We start from the raw sequence: 15988 nt of genomic DNA, 5'->3' as shown, positions 1-15988 counted from the left end.
CACTGGAGCGCGATATTGTTCCAGCAGCTGTGTCGACTGATCAGACTGACGATGGCTTCTCATTAGATATCCCATCTCTGTAATCGTGATGTAATATATATGATTGTGAAATGTGCCATTCTGCACAATGATTTTGTAAATTTGGTACATTGAGTATATTTTTAAGTTAACACTTCAGATGTACTTTTGCTCAAGTAACGGTGTACTTCTACACTGTAGTATTACTACGTTTACTCAAGTAACAGATCTTCCAGCACTGCCTGGGCTTCGAGCATATTTCAATCCAAAACTGACGTGTTGGCTCAAGATATAGACTCATAAGGTTTTGTTTTTATTCTATTTTGTGCTGTTTTCACCATTTTACACTGAAACTCATTTTCACACAGATTTTATACGTCAACACATTCAAAAGTTCTTCCACTTCCTGCTGCAAAAAGACAACTGACGCAGGTTCCTCTTGTGATGTTGACGTCTTTGTAAATAACACTGAGCTGTCCGTCACGTTATCCTGATCATGGAGGCAGTTTTGTGGTATTTGTTTTTTTTATAGCCGACTCTAGGCTAATCTACTGTCGCGAACTAGTTCTGGACTTTGTCCACAATCTGTTCATTCGTCTTTAATCTGTTGTGCAGATAATGAAGAGGATGTGACCTCAGAGACGAAGCCCTGATTAGATTAACTTCCCCTTTATCATAAGAAGTCATGTTAAAAGGTTTCGCCTGCACGGCTACTTTACTTCTACTTCAGTTAACCAAGTGATCTTTAATAAAACAGCTTCCTCCTCTACAGCCGATGGCTTTCAGTGGACTAGCGCGCGTTCTTGAAGCAGACGCGTCCGCACAGTTTAATTCAGCAGCGAGAGAGACGCTCGAGCCCTCGGCGACCCACAGATCAACCGCTGTTGTCTCTCCACGGTGCTGTAGTGTCGTCCTCTCTTTATACCCGGCTACAAGGTTTCCTGAGCTCCCACACACACACCTCTTATCCTTCAGATAGACGCCTACACAAAGCTCAAACACACAAAAGAGTGTGTGTGCACAATGCTGCACGTCGGGTGCATTTGCCCACACAAGCACGAAATACAGCGCGGTAAACACAGAGCAAGTAAAGGTAAAGTGTTCTCTCTGTGTTACATAAGTAGCAGCAAACATTGCATTACCGCATTATATTTTAAAGGAGTAATGTGTATTATAAATGATGTACCATTTCGTCTCTTTGTTGCATGAACACACACACACACACCAGCTTTGTTCATGCTGTCCACCCACACATTTGTCACAGCTCTGCTTGGCATAGCAAGGTAGAAAATAGATTGTTCACTGCTTATTATCACAGCCGAGCAACAGTGAGGTGCACTTACAGTGCTGCTCATCTCCTGGTAAAAACAGCACGGAGGGAGCTGGGGGATAATTCAATAAACCACTCGGGGTGATTTTGTTTTGGGAGCGTTTCCAAACTCTTAATGGGAGTATTTTGCATGACTGATTCGACTGCTACAAGGTAACGAGGCTGCACAAAAAGCTCCATTAGGGAACTCAAAAGTAGTCGCAAATTATGCTACTACTACTTCATTTGTCTGAGGTAATGCCCCTGAAATCCTTTAGGTGAACGTGGTGAATCAGACGGCTTTGTGCTCGGCTGGAGCTCTAATTTGTAAGAATGCGAGATCTGATATCGGGCCGATGGATCGGTGTTAATGTGTATTCAGTTCAATTCTTTATGTCTATATATTTATTTGTTACATTTACATTATTGGGACTGAAAGAGTCTCTATGTAATTTGGGTTTGAGGGTGTTGACTCGCCGTATTTAAGCGTGTTCACGGTCTTTAAGTCTCACTTGGGAAACATTTTGGGGGATAAAATGTTGCCACAGAATCCTGACTCAACACTTTCCCACTGATTTTACCGCCTGGCGCACTGAAGAATTGCCTTTAATTACTTGTTTGTATAGATCGGGCAGCTGCGCACAACAGTCGGTTAAATTCATTCACACATCTCCGCTCAACTCGAGCTTGACCCCCCCGAGCCACAGCCCGTGTCTGTCCCAGCTGGCGTGGTAATTAGCGGCTGGTGCTGACGAGTTGGAGAGCTTTCGGTGGAGGAGGGAAGGCCGGGGTTCGGTTTAATAACTGCCTGAGACCTCGCCTACATGCTTGATCACTCAGCCCTGTGTGTGTGTTGTAGTGTGTCTTGGTTTGCCCATTAAAACATGCTTTTGTCTCGTGCCGGTGCGCACATTATCCCATGAAAGTCTCTCCACTCAAACTCCTCTCGTTGTATCCGAGGGGCCGTCCTCAGCCGGCTTTCCTGCTGCTGGTGTTTGAATAACACAACAAATACTTTCTTTACAGTTTTGATAGCGAGGCTTGATTAATGAGTCACCCGATCGCTGCTACGTGGCTCCGTAATCACATCAAGGAGCACGAGGGCCGGAGCTAATCAGCAGCCAGAGACTTTATTGTTTAAATGGAAATCCAAAGTGTTCTCTTTGATTACAAGAACCGCTGCTTCAGTTTGGATGTTTTTGAAGTTGTTGAGTTGATTTTAAAGCATGCAGTCAAAAAGAAATGCATCGCATTCAAACGACCTGGGTAAACATTTATTTGGCTGTATTGTCGTCTTTGTCCACTAAACCTCTAACCTCGTTCTCCGTCTTTGTCCCGTCTGTGCAGCCTGAGCGGAGCGTCTCCCTTCCTGGGCGACAACAAGCAGGAGACTCTGGCCAACGTGTCGGCCGTCGACTACGCGTTCGACGAGGAGTTCTTCAGCAGCACCAGCGCTCTGGCCAAAGACTTCATAGCGAGGCTCCTCATCAAAGACCCCAAGTATGTATTTCAGACCGGGCTGTGATGCAAATCACGTCCATATACTCTCTCTGAAGTGTAGGAACTGCACCGCGTGAGCTGGATGGAGACATTTTCCAAAAAAAGAGTTCATTAGGGATGATTGAAGAGTCTATAAAAGGTGACACACATTGTTAAAAAATGGGCATCACAATTCCCCCACAGTCCAGGTTGAAGTCCTCAGAATGCAGCCAATAGTCCAGATCAGTGGAAATTGAATAAAGGATTCACTGCAGATGTTCCAAACACAACCGTCCTGTCACGAGAGACGATGGTACCTGTGACCGTCTCCCTTATCACAGCCGAGCGGCTGCAGCAACACATGAAGACAATGAAAGCCTCCAAAGTTCTTATTCTTCATAACAATGGAGCGAGAGAGGGGAGGGGGAGGGGGGATAATTATAGGTGTGGAGATAATTTCATTTAGACGGGATAAAGCGAGACGAGGCCGGGGTTTGCTTTAAACAGGACGAGAGGAGACTGACTTTACAAACTAATGGAGCTTTTAGAACAAATCCCCCGAACCGAGTGCATCGGATCGGAGCGGCTTGTAATTGATCTACATCGTGGAGCAGACGCGGATCCACTCGGCTGGCGGGAAGATTGATGACGGTTCGCTTGAAGAAGACGCACGTTGATGATGTTCACCGCTGCAGCGGCACAATCCCCCGTTCACGCTGATTATTGGCACATTTCCTCACCTGTAATGCGGACGGACGGCCCGATCGGTTTGTGGTTTATTTGACCGTGACTCGTGGGCCTCAGTTAGAAACGGGGATGTGGAATTGAACAGACGTCGACAGAAGGAAGTGGTGCGTTCTCCAACTTAAGCGTGCTGTCGGTTAAGATATGCGTATCTTATGGGATGTGGTAGACGAGTTAATTGTCCGTATATTGTCGGACGTCTCGGTACCTTATTTGACTTGTTGTTTAAGAGAAGTGTGAAGAGTTTCTAGAAGGAAATGAGATGTTTTAGGTCAGCAAAGGTCAAAATATCACACTATTTAGAATGAGGAGGAGTTAGGATCAGACCTATTTCATCTTGCATTGTTTTTAATAAGAACAAAGCATCTGATAGGCTTCAGTAGAGCTGTAACAAACTATCAACATCATTTTCATTCGTGTTATTTCCTCAAAGAGTCCACGGTGATGTATTCACAGGTCAATGATGAAAACAGAGAAAATCAGCAAATCCTCTTAATTTCCGATCCTGGAACATTTTTTGCTTGAAAAGACACCCAAATGATTTATTAACAAAATAGTTTCCAAGTCGATCGACTGCTCCGTTAATCAACTATATCTGTGTTATCTACATTTAAACCATGGTGACAAGACTCAATGTTGTGTCTGTCAAGTTAAAGTGACGGATCCACGGGTTTGATGGGTAATTAGAGGCCAAAACTTTGAGTTAAATGTTGAGTTAGGTTTCACCGATTGTGCATTTTTCTCTGCTGTGTCGACCCAACGGCCTCGTTATGATGAATGAAAGTTGCTGCATTGCTGGGTTTGAGTCACTACTAGAAGAAAAAAACAAAGCAAATTGCTTCTATAATTCTGGACTCTTGACTCGGTCTTTCTTCCGTCTGCACACAGCCGTGTTTCTGAATATGAACAGTTGCATTTGCTTTGAGCATTAAAATGCTGTGTCACACCAGAAAGCCCTGAATTTGGCTGTTAACTCAACGAACATTTGTCCTTCTGTCCTCAGAAAGAGAATGACGATCCAGGACAGCCTCCAGCACCCCTGGATCAAGGTTGGACTGCATTTCTTTTCTTTTTAAATGGCTGATTGATTCTGTACTAAATAATTATTTCCAATAATATTCTTCTATCAATACATTTGCTGTGTTTTGTGAAATCAGCCAAAAGACACTCAACAAGCACTGAGCAGGAAGGAGTCGGCTGTCAACATGGAGAAGTTCAAGAAGTTTGCGGCTCGAAGAAAATGGAAAGTAAGTGCTGTCCTGTGTTTTCTACACAACCTTCAGATGTAGCGCCAGCGCTGCTCCAGCGGTCGCCTGCCTGTCTGTTTGGGTTCATCACGGCTGACCCGGCGGTGCGATGACGTGCCGGTTTCTCTGTGGCGGTCGGTCGGTGCAGTCGTGCCTCCGTCTTCATGCTCCAGTCTGGCACTCTGGAAGCTTCTGGCGTTTCAGTGACCTCCATTTGACTTTAAGTTTATTTATTTCCTCGTAAAAATACTCCCAACGCCAAAACGTGACAAAGCAGAAACGTCAATATAGTTTGTTGAGATTTAATAAGTGCCAGGTTTAGAGATATATCTCACCGTACTTTCATTAAAAGTTTAATTCAGAGAGCAAATTAAATCCTGATGTAATGAAGGTCTGATTCTTTTGATTTGAAGTCCAGAAGGCTGCAAACAAAGTCTTAAGACCTGGTGTAATAAAATCTGCACACATCGATAGATTTGCTGCTTTGAATCCATTTGTTAAAAATAACAAGAACTGATTGCAAAGTAGTTTTAAATATCGATTGACTGAGAATATTTCGTTAGATTAAAAACATGTTGTGAATCTTTTTTCAATGTTTTTTGACTTTTTGACTTTGGGGTTAGACATTCGTACGTTCACATTTTGATTTAGAATTTTAAGGTCGATATTAAAAATGAAGCTTCCAGCTTCAGCACAGCCCTGGAAAGACGTGTGACGGTCAGCTTAGCTTGTGCACAGATTGATTAAATGCTTGAATGATGATAATATTATTGCCTTCGTGGTGTTTGGGTGTCGTTGGCCGGTTACAGATTGGTCACCTAACAGCAGGAAGGACGACCGGTTATCAAAGAATGAACAACAATGAGTAAAGAAACTGAACTGAATTCAAACGGAGCAGAAAATTGCTCCGTGTCGACACCTGCCCGTTCCGTTCACGGTCCCCTGAACACCACTCGACATTAACTTGTTCCAGTTCTACTCGTTCATCAACCGATTATTCTTCTTCTTCTCTTCCAGCAATCCGTCCGGCTTATCTCCTTATGCAACCGCCTGTCCCGCTCCTTCCTGTCCAGAAGCAACATAAGTGTGGCGCGCAGCGACGACGCGTTGGTAAGAGCGTGAGAACTGGTTCTGTGTTGTGCTTTTAATGGCACAGAAAGACATGAAAGCTCAGGACGTTAAGATGATTTGGGTTTGCAGCTATTAACTCCTCCGAGGCTTTAATAGCTTATCTCTGCGTCTCCATCTTTAATACAAACCAAATGGACCTAATTAACAGGAGACTGGCAGCTTAATGAGTTTCTGATTGCTTTTAGTGAAGTGCAGTTTGTTGTCGGGACCCCGAGCTCTCGGTTACAGCTCTGGTATTTCTAACTCCTCTTGAGCTCCTGCGTGTAATTGATCTGTTCCTCGTTTCCCCGGCAGTGCCACAGGTCAGCCGTTTGTAGAATTGTTGGAATTTCACAGTGTGTGTGTGTGTGTGTGTGTGTGTGTGTGTGTGTGTGTAACCTTAAAAACCAGTGTGAGCTTATAGGAATGAGAAGGAAACTCGTTTAGTACACGACGACCCAGCTTGTTTGAGTTTGTCATAGTAATACACACAGTAAGAGAATCCCTATATGTGTGTGTGTGTGTGTGTGTGTCTATATGTGAGATGTAAACACAGCAGCCTCGGTGAGAGGCTTAATCATTTACCAGCAGGCTGACGAGGCCGGGCCCCGTTTCCTCATCAGACTAGTGCGCAGCAACTTCCTGGTGTCTCAGGTGGGCTGGCAGGTAGAGCTGAGCGCCCCCTGTAGTCCACCAACAGACCTGCAGCAGCAGTAGAAGCGTCCTCATAGATCTGTGTTGTTTCTTTATTAGCTGAGCAGCAATGGGAGTAACGTCACGCATCAGGAGAGTATTAGTAGGGCTGCAACTAGTGATTGTTTTAGTTCTTGATTCATCGTTTGTATGCCTCCGCACCAGAAACTATTTCACAATTATTTTCTCCAAATGTCCACCTGGACTCGAGAATAAACAGATTTATAATTTGGTGGTCAGATAAAACACGCTTTTGGCCATAACTCAATCATTCATGTGCTAATTAAGACAATTTCACACGAATGTCTGATGGGATCAAATAAACCTTTGAAACACACATGAAGGTTAACTGTGACTTGTTGGCGGAGGAAAACAAACCGCTAGTCCGGGTCATTGTTTAATCTGTAAAACGTGTAGAGTGAGAATTATACATCTCTTTAAATTCAAAGTTCTCTTTTCCCGATAACCTCGATGTTAAGAGGTTACATGAGTCCGCTGGATAATGTATTGATACTGTAGTTACCAGATCTTGTTCTCTACTCAGAGGCACTAGACTCTCTAAACAAAGGAGTCCCGGATCGAAAATCAAACGATTGGTTTACTGAAGGAAACGTGTCAAAGTGAGAGGAATTAATCTCATGTTGCAAATGTCCGTTTTGCATGTTGCCAAAAGTGCAGAAGATGATTCGTGATCGCAAAACGAGATCAGAGATTTGTTGGTGTTGCTCTTCAGACGTGGCTGAAGTGAAGGCAAAATGAGAAGCGAGTTGAAACCATTTGTTCTTGATAAATGACTGAGATGACCGGTCATCACACTTTTCTGTCAAATCAACGAGTTTATTGAGCTACAAAAGAACTTGCCGAGTAATGGATGACTCAGACTTAAGAATACTTTGTTTGAAGAGTTAGCCTGCCATGGTAACGAGCACCGAAGGTTTAGTCACCTCAAAAATAAGCGTGAAGGACAGAAGAGCGTTACTCATTTCCACTGCCGGCACTCGTCTCCTCAGCCTTCTCTGACAATTGCTGCTCACATTTCTGTCACCAAAGACCAAATCTTTATTTTCCGGATGCAAACCTTCTTTGTCTCGATCTCCTGAAAACAGTGGGAACCGTTATTACACATCAAAGAGAGAGTAAAGGGGTTGATTGGTTAAACCTCTCCATCCTGTGCCGTGAATTACAATTTTCAGAAGGTAAACGATCCCCAGCAGGCGGTTTGCTGCTCGTACACGTTTGTGTTGTCTGCAGCTCCTCTGAGGTGGTTTCGTCGTGGCTTCCCCAGCGGGGAGGTTCTGTTGAGGAATGTAGCCGGAGTGTCACGCTTGGCAGAACAAACGCCACATCAACCTCTCCTCCTCCTCCTTCTCCTCCTCCTCCTCCTCCTCCTCCTCCTCCTCCTCCTCCTCCTCCTCCTCCTCCTCCTCACCTCCCTGCCGTTCTCGTCCTCGTCTCTTTGTGCAGCAAAGCGTCACAGACGATTTCTGTGCGGCTGAAGGTCTTCGGGTCACATGTCGCGGACAGAACATTAAAAAAAAAGATAGATTTTGAACTTGAAGTGCAAAAAGAAAAGGAAAGCCTGTTTGTTTCTGTGTGTTTTCATGCGTGAGGGAAAAGATGAAAGAGAGTCTTAAGGAAGGGGAGCATGTGATAGAAAGAATTCTCCGGATTAATGTTCACAGGATTAGATCGTCATCCTGTGACACAGTTAAGGAGTGACTATCTTTCCCACCCGTCTAGGATGAGGAAGACTCCTTTGTGATGAAGGCCATCATCCACGCCATCAACGACGACAACGTGCCCGGTCTGCAGCATCTGCTCGGCTCCTTGAACAGTTACGACATCAACCAGCCCAACAAGGTGACCGACGCTGACACAGCGCACATGAATAGTATTAAAGCTGCTGTTTTTGTTTTTATATTTATTATTAGTGTGAAATGTCTCCTGTTCCATTGCTCTGATAAATTCAAACGCCCCAAACTAGAATATACGTCCTGATGAGCTGAAGGAATGTAAACGTATTCAGCGCGGTCCACTTTCCCACAAACGCAGACGTCCGTTCAGCTCCGTGTCTTCGGGGTCCGGAGTCTTTTTAACCATTTGTCAGCTCGTCCTCACGTTCCACCCTGAAGCAAATGTGACGCGATCTTTTAGGGACTGAATGGAAGCTCCACATCACAAGGTCAACAAGAACATCTTGTGACCTTGTGATTGTGCAAGTCTGTGCTGCATTTTAGGATGAACGTTGAAGGATGAAACAAAAGGAAACTCCAGACAGAGCTTTAAATATTTAAACTCTTATGATTTCATTCTACTTACATGAAGGAAAGTCATAAACTTTCATCGTCTCCGGATCAACGTGTTTCTCCTGAGACAGTTCTGTCTGAGCAACATTTCCTAAGATGTAAGGAAAACGTTCATGAAGTTCAATCGCTGCGTGAGGAACAGAGAGAAAGAGAGGAAAGTCTCTCGGGTACGATCGTCCCAAACAGAAGCACGTTTCTGCACATTAACGGCCAACAAATCAGCTTCTGAACGGACAGAAAGAAATCATTTCTTTTATTTAAATACATTATGAGAAAGAAAGGAGCGTTACAGAATGGAAGTGGAGTTAAAGGAGGTTTTTCTAGTTTCATACATTTAATAAGAGAATGAAGTGAACAGATGTTTAGGTTCATATCCAGACTCAACAACTCTCTCGTTTTCTGTTTGCGGTTTCGTTGGAGGAGATTTGTTTGATGTTTGCTGACAGCTGAGGGGCGATGGGGGGGACATGAAGTCATTAAACTCAGTGAAGTGTAGAGGAGGAGAGGAGAGGGAGAATGAGGTAATGGCAGGAGGAGGAGGAGGAGGAGGAGGAGTTTGAAGTTCAGGGACGTCCTCTCCATTTTCTTCCGTCCTCTTTCCTCCTTTTCTTTCACTGCTTATTGTTTCCATCACCATGTAGTCACTCAAACACACCGTAGACGTCAGTACCGTCTAAGTCCTCTCATCCGTCGGTCCAAATGTGTTTCCTTAACACCTTCAGTTTGAGAGAACCTAAAGAAGAGAATCAACCTTTTTCTTATATTCTTACGGTGTAATTGGTCAGATTGAGGCATTCAGCTAAAGACACACAAACTCATCGGCGGTCACTGAAAACTTAAAAACTCTGTTGTGTGTGTGTGTGTGTGTGTGTGTGTGTGTGCGTTGCAGCACGGGACTCCTCCCCTGCTGATCGCGGGCGGCTGTGGCAACATCCAGATCATCGAGGTGCTGATGAGGAAAGGTGCCGAGATCCAGGCCCACGACAAGGTACGGACTCGTCCGCTCGGTCCAATCAGAGCGCCTCTGACAGCCGGCTGTGGAGCTTTAATTAAAGACGCAAATTAAAGGCGTCGGAGCAGAAGAATGTGACAGACTGTCATTTGAAATACGACTATTTACACTATAAATACATGAACTCATTGCACTCGGCTGCACAAAGTACTGTAGAGACGAGCATATGCTAAACCCACATGTTTTATATAGAGATAGATCCTTCAATTAACAGCATCCATCTGTACCAACAGAACAGATTCACAATATGTCAAGTTTCACAAAACAAGTATGAAAAACTATTTGCATGAACTAGACTCACTAACTTGAACATTACTGTCACAGTCTTGAGCACACGAGGCCCAATGTTTAAGTGATTCATAATTAAGAAATAACAAAATGAGTAGTTGTAGTCGTGGTTCAGCCTGGAAGTAGGGCTTCTTTAACTGGGAAGGCAGGATGCTAGCACATCCTCACAGCCGTTCAACCTGTTTTGTCCAGGCTGTGCTCGTATCATCTGGCTGCAGACACAATCCCGGAGAGCTTGAGTTTTTCTCCTAAAGGTCAGAGATGAATCCTGGAATGTTCTCTTCTCTTCTTGAACCTTTTTTTTTTAGAGCGGAGCCAACGCCATCTACTACGCAGCGAGACACGGCCACGTCGAGACCCTGAAATTCCTCCATGAAAAGAAATGCCCTCTGGATGTCCAAGATAAGGTGAATCCACACACACACACACACACACACACACACACACACACACACACACACACCCCACTACTCGCCACACTGCGTTATCTATCAGCAATTACTCACACACTCCTACCCATCAAATCTCCCGAGAAGCATTACTTTGATTTTGTGAAATGCCCAGATACACACACACACACACACACACACACACACACACACACACACACACACACACACCACAGTGAGCACCTGGGGAGCAAAAACCAGTTACTCTGGCATTTTATCAGCTTATTTGCAGTTGCTATAGAAACAGGTCTTGGTGTGTGTGTGTGTGTGTGTGTATGTGTGTGTGTGTGTGTGTGTGTGTGTGTGTGTGGCCTCGATCACAGAGGCAGACGAAAATTCCAAAAGCATTTGTTTTTTCCAATCTCTTCAATCATTTTTACCTGCGGTCGTGTCCTCTTCTGTCTGCGAGCATCATTAAAGTTTCATCTCACTTTATTACTCGATAACTTTAAAATCACAAACGGGTGTGTGTGTGTGTGTGTGTGTCCTCGTCCTCTTATGAGAAAGGCCTTTTTAACAAGGTGAATCTTTTCTTTTCTTTCTAGTTCTCCTAATTGAATAGACCTGTAAAGTTAGTTTTAGGGGAACGCGGCGTCCTGGGTGTCGTTTCACTTAAGCAGCTCCTCTGCTAACGAGCTTCCTCTCTTGACTGGCAGCCGTAAGGTTCAAGCTGACGGATCGATTCTGATCGAGTCTTGTTTGAGCGGAGGTTTTTGGAAAAACGTCCGACTCAGCGGAAGTACTATGTCATTATTATTATTATTGTGAAAACGCCAAAACATCCTGTTACCTGGTTTCAATCAGAAGAGACACGTGAGATGAAGAAAAAGATAATTGTTTATTATAAACATGATGGTGAAGACGGGAGTCGCTTAGATAAAGATGAGTCCAGACGCTGGTGGTGACTGATGAGGCTGTGAAGACGGCAACATGGAAGTACTAAAGACAGAGATGCAGCGAGATGATGTAATTGTGTCGCTGTGCTATGGAAGAGACCAGCTGATCAGAACAGCTGATAATCACGGTTGACTGAGCCAAACAATGACAAGCGAGGACATTATGAGAAGATGTGTGCGCAATAGACTACAGGCCTAAGCGTTCAAACGTTAGAGGTAGAGCCAGAGGTTCATTGTTGGAAGCATTCCAACTATTGTTATCCTGTTTCTTTATTCAACTATTTCTTCCGTACATATTTTGCAACACTTCTCCTTCCACATTTTTTAAGCTACAGAAACCGTTCAAATATCAAAATGTTCAGCTCTTTCAGCAGAGGGGTGCTATGACTTTTAATATTTCTAATCTTTAAACTTTTTGAATTATTAAGCTTTTTGCAAATTTTTTTTTGAATGGGATGTCTATGGAGAATATTTTCAAATCCTCTTAAACTTCTTCAACCTTCAAATCCTTCAACTTCCTCATACTTTCAGCTACTGACATTTTTTAAGCCACAGAAACCATTCAAATATTAAAATGTAAACTTTTTGAATTATTAAGCTTTTTGCAATTTTCTTTTTTAAATTGGATTTCTATTTTCAGCAATGTTTCAGCAGTTCATTTCAGCTTTCAGCATTCCAACGCATTTTCAGCAGGAAATGCATTTTCTAGTTTGAAGTTGTGCTTTGCATCCATCTTACTGTTTGTTGTTACTCCTCTGTTGTGTCCTCCAGTCTGGGGAGACCGCTCTTCACGTGGCGGCCCGCTACGGCAACGTGGATGTGGTGAGCTACCTGTGCAGCATCCGAGCCAACCCGGACCTGTCTGACCGGGTAAGCGCACCTTCACACGCGTGTAGAAGGATAACCCTAGTGTTGATACTAAATTCTTTTGCATTTTTCTACGTTTTCCATCTCCAGGAGCAGGAGACCCCGCTGCACTGCGCCGCGTGGCACGGGTACTCGCCGGTGGCCCGGGCGCTCTGCCAGGCCGGCTGCCACGTGGACGCAAAGAACCGCGAGGGGGAGAGTCCGCTGCTGACGGCCTCCGCTCGGGGCTTCGTGGACATCGTGGAGTGCCTGGTGGAGCACGGGGCCGACGTGGAGGCGACCGACAAGGTGATTCTTGATCCGGATTATTTATGTTCGTGTCTCACTCCGCCACAACTTTAATAACGACGCAAAGACACGAACACAGTTTTATTGTCAATGTTCTATTAGAAAGAGAGATTAGTGGATCACATCTGAACACAAATGTGTTTAGAACCACCGACCATGTGTTCAATCTGTCTCTCGCTCTCTCTCTCTCTCGCTCTCTCTCCCCCCCCCCCTCCTCCCTCCCTCCAGGACGGCCACACGGCGCTGCACCTGGCCGTGCGGCGGTGTCAGGTCGACGTGGTCCGCTGCCTCCTCGGGCGCCGCTGCCACATGGACCAGCAGGATCGCCATGGCAACACGCCGCTGCACATCGCCTGCAAGGACGGAAACCTCCCCGTCGTCGCGGCGATCTGCAGCGCCAAGGCCGCCCTCGACGTCCCGAACAAGGTGAGGACCCGACCGCCGCCCCGCCGCACTGACACCAGGCACTTTAGCGGTGAACTCTACGACCGCTCGCTGAGTTTTGGGGGGTAATTTGGGGTTTTGAGGGCTTCAGCGTCCACATACTGATGACTGTGTAGTGTCGGCTGCTCCATGCAGGCTAAACTACATCACAGGCCAAGTAGAGGGATAAATAAACAAGAGAGCGAACACATTAAAAGGGATTAAAGGGATTTCTGTGAGTATAAATACCTGCCGCCTGAGGATTTGCTCGTGAAAATATTTGATGTCGGTGTATTTGTTGCGGTCGTAGCTGAGGGTTTGAACATCTGTGAGCATTTTATTTTGGTCTGTATTGTGATATCTGCTCACCAAGCAGCTTTTTATTTCCTGTAAAGGAACCAGGAACTGGTCCTTTAAGGGCGCTCTCACATAACTGGTTTATATCTGACTGAAGATCCCATCATGCTTTGTTTCTCACATGTTTCTGCCTTTTTTTCTTTCCACTTTCTATTTTGACGCCGTCTATTTGAATGTGTTCTGCGATGGGATTGCTCTTCTCAGCTGTTTCCCGCGTACAGAAACGTTTTTTTTCTGCCCCCGGAATAGTTCAGGGAAAGTGATGTGCATCGGGAGCAGACACGGCACTGACGGAGATGTTTTTGATTTATTCATTATTTTCACTATTATCTGAAGCGGCGTGTCGCACGTCGCTGAGTCGACGCCGGGATTTGTCTTCGCTGTCAGCTTGCAGACACTGGGGGAGGAAGAGGAGGAAGGGTGGGATTGAAAATGTCTCCTGTTCTGTTTACAGCAGAATAAAACGGGATGAATGTCTTCTCGCTTTCTCAAGTTGTGACAAAAGGGGAATTGATTGGAACGCTGCTTTCCAAACAAGCGCGCTCTGTCGTGGGTATCGATTGTTTTCCAACGCTTTTCTTTTGACTTCTGGCACAGAGAACTTTCACAGGAGTGTCGGTATTTGCGGTGTGGTGAGACGTACTTGTACAACATCACATTTGTGTCACACGATGGTCGACTCGTGTTCACCTCCTAATGGTGTCGTAATAAGGGAGCGGACGTTTTCTCTACATTGATTCCTTCTACATCCACTTAAATGAATACGTCTTAGAATCAATCTATGAATTAGTCAATGAATGAAGTCTGTGAATGAGTCGGTGAGGGCCGTCACCAGGCAGGGAACAAGTCATTATACGTGACTCTGGACTATTGATCAGCTGCTTAAGTAATGCATTTATAAATGGTATTTGAATGAGGATTTGCTGCAGGATTGATGTATGTAAAGGGGGGCAGCTGTTCCACTGATGGATGGCACGATAGACGGCCTCTTTCATCTCCATCTTTAGAATATTATCTCACTATAAACTGCAGCGTCGCTCTCAAACACCGTTAACAGTTTGTGATTGCTCTGAATATTCGTTTACGACCCACGTCGGAGCCTAAACATTGTTTCTCCTCCCAGCCGCGTCTCACGCTGCAGGATCTCTCTACGTTGTTTGTTTTTTTATTCTGCCGAGTCATCTCTCGTGTCCCGGCTTTGCGGTTTTGTACATGACGATGCTGTCGTATCTTTGTGTCTTCGTCCAGCACGGCAGGACTCCGCTCCACCTGGCTGCGAACAACGGGAGCCTGGAGGTGGTCCGCCATCTCTGCCTGGCCGGAGCCAACATCGACGCCGTCGCCAACGTAAGTCGCTTCCCTTCACGTTACACTGGCAGCCGCTAAACATCTGTTTCATTCAGCCGCTAAACCTCTTGTCTCAACGCATCGTGAGGAGAATTTATCTCCGGCACTGCGGGTAATTGTCAAAATACATTTCAAATCCAGTGGCATTTAAATTCATTACATATTTTTTTATTGTGTCTCTTCTGAGATCTTCCTGCCCTGGTTGATGAAAAGCATAAAACAACATACGTTGCATAACTCGTATGTTATACGAACTGAAAATGTCTCCGTCTCTGTTTGTTTAAATCACGGTAACGGTTGTTGGTGAGTTGTTCATTTCCTGCTTGAGCTGCTGCTCACTTCACACACACACACCTAATGAAAGCAGACGGCTGATGGCGGCTTTTTAACTCAAACTGGATTTAATCTGCAGGAATTCATTATTCCAGCTGTCCTCCTCATACTGAGCCATTCTGTGGGTTTAAAGCTTTAAACGTCTCTTTCTTATTGAAATTGATTTAACCTCTTGAGCCCCGATGCTCACTGTAGATTTCCCTTCAAGTAGCCTCAAAGTTTTGACTAAACAGTTTTGTTCCTCACAGTGCATCAGTGGTACCTGTTTGAACCATTGCATCAGAGACACACTGAAGAATATTCAGTATCTTTAGATCTTTAGAAAGTCTGCGATATCCACTGGGAGTGAAAATAAACTCCTGAATGTCTGAACGGAGCTGAGATGTGTGACGTGCATCTTAATTAAAGTCAGTGAGACTGACGTGATGGAAGAAATCTAATACATTCAAGAGGATTTTATCTAAATAAACTATTTTCTTATTTTGCTGTGTCGGGGCGTTTCTTGGCGTCGTCTTCTATAAAAACGTGGCGACCGATGTCAGATCATCTTCTTATTTTGATTTGTTCACAATATTTCTGTGAAAGAAGAAAGAAATACAGTTTCTTAAGAAAAGATAAAATGAGACTTAAATCATGGTCTTGTTTTATTTCCGGATTATTGCCTAATAATCCTTAGAGGTTACCTGAAATAAATATATATGTAACCTACTAATTACAGGTTAAAGAGGCAACGTTCTGAGACAGTTGTTTGAGTTTGGAAGCATTTGTTGATTCTTCAGACATGTTGAACTTTGTCCGTGTGTAGCTGAGCTGCTGAGCTCC

General features: G+C 44.6%; 1 protein-coding gene across 1 annotated transcript in view; it reads left to right on the top strand.

Moving 5' to 3' along the window:
- The window catches only part of dapk1 (death-associated protein kinase 1), a 66582-nt gene that overhangs the window by 35682 nt on the left and 14912 nt on the right, over positions 1–15988 (top strand). The window contains exons 8-18 of the mRNA XM_079161263.1: positions 2675–2827; positions 4554–4599; positions 4708–4797; positions 5815–5907; positions 8341–8460; positions 9796–9894; positions 10515–10613; positions 12323–12421; positions 12509–12706; positions 12935–13132; positions 14735–14833. Coding sequence (XP_079017389.1) covers positions 2675–2827; positions 4554–4599; positions 4708–4797; positions 5815–5907; positions 8341–8460; positions 9796–9894; positions 10515–10613; positions 12323–12421; positions 12509–12706; positions 12935–13132; positions 14735–14833 — 1294 coding nt within the window. The remainder of the gene's footprint in view (positions 1–2674; positions 2828–4553; positions 4600–4707; positions 4798–5814; positions 5908–8340; positions 8461–9795; positions 9895–10514; positions 10614–12322; positions 12422–12508; positions 12707–12934; positions 13133–14734; positions 14834–15988) is intronic.

The sequence above is a fragment of the Pholis gunnellus genome (assembly GCF_910591455.1).
Source record: "Pholis gunnellus genome assembly, chromosome: 6".
Classification (NCBI taxonomy): Eukaryota; Metazoa; Chordata; class Actinopteri; order Perciformes; family Pholidae; genus Pholis; species Pholis gunnellus.
This window is presented reverse-complemented; position numbering and strand designations above follow the sequence as displayed.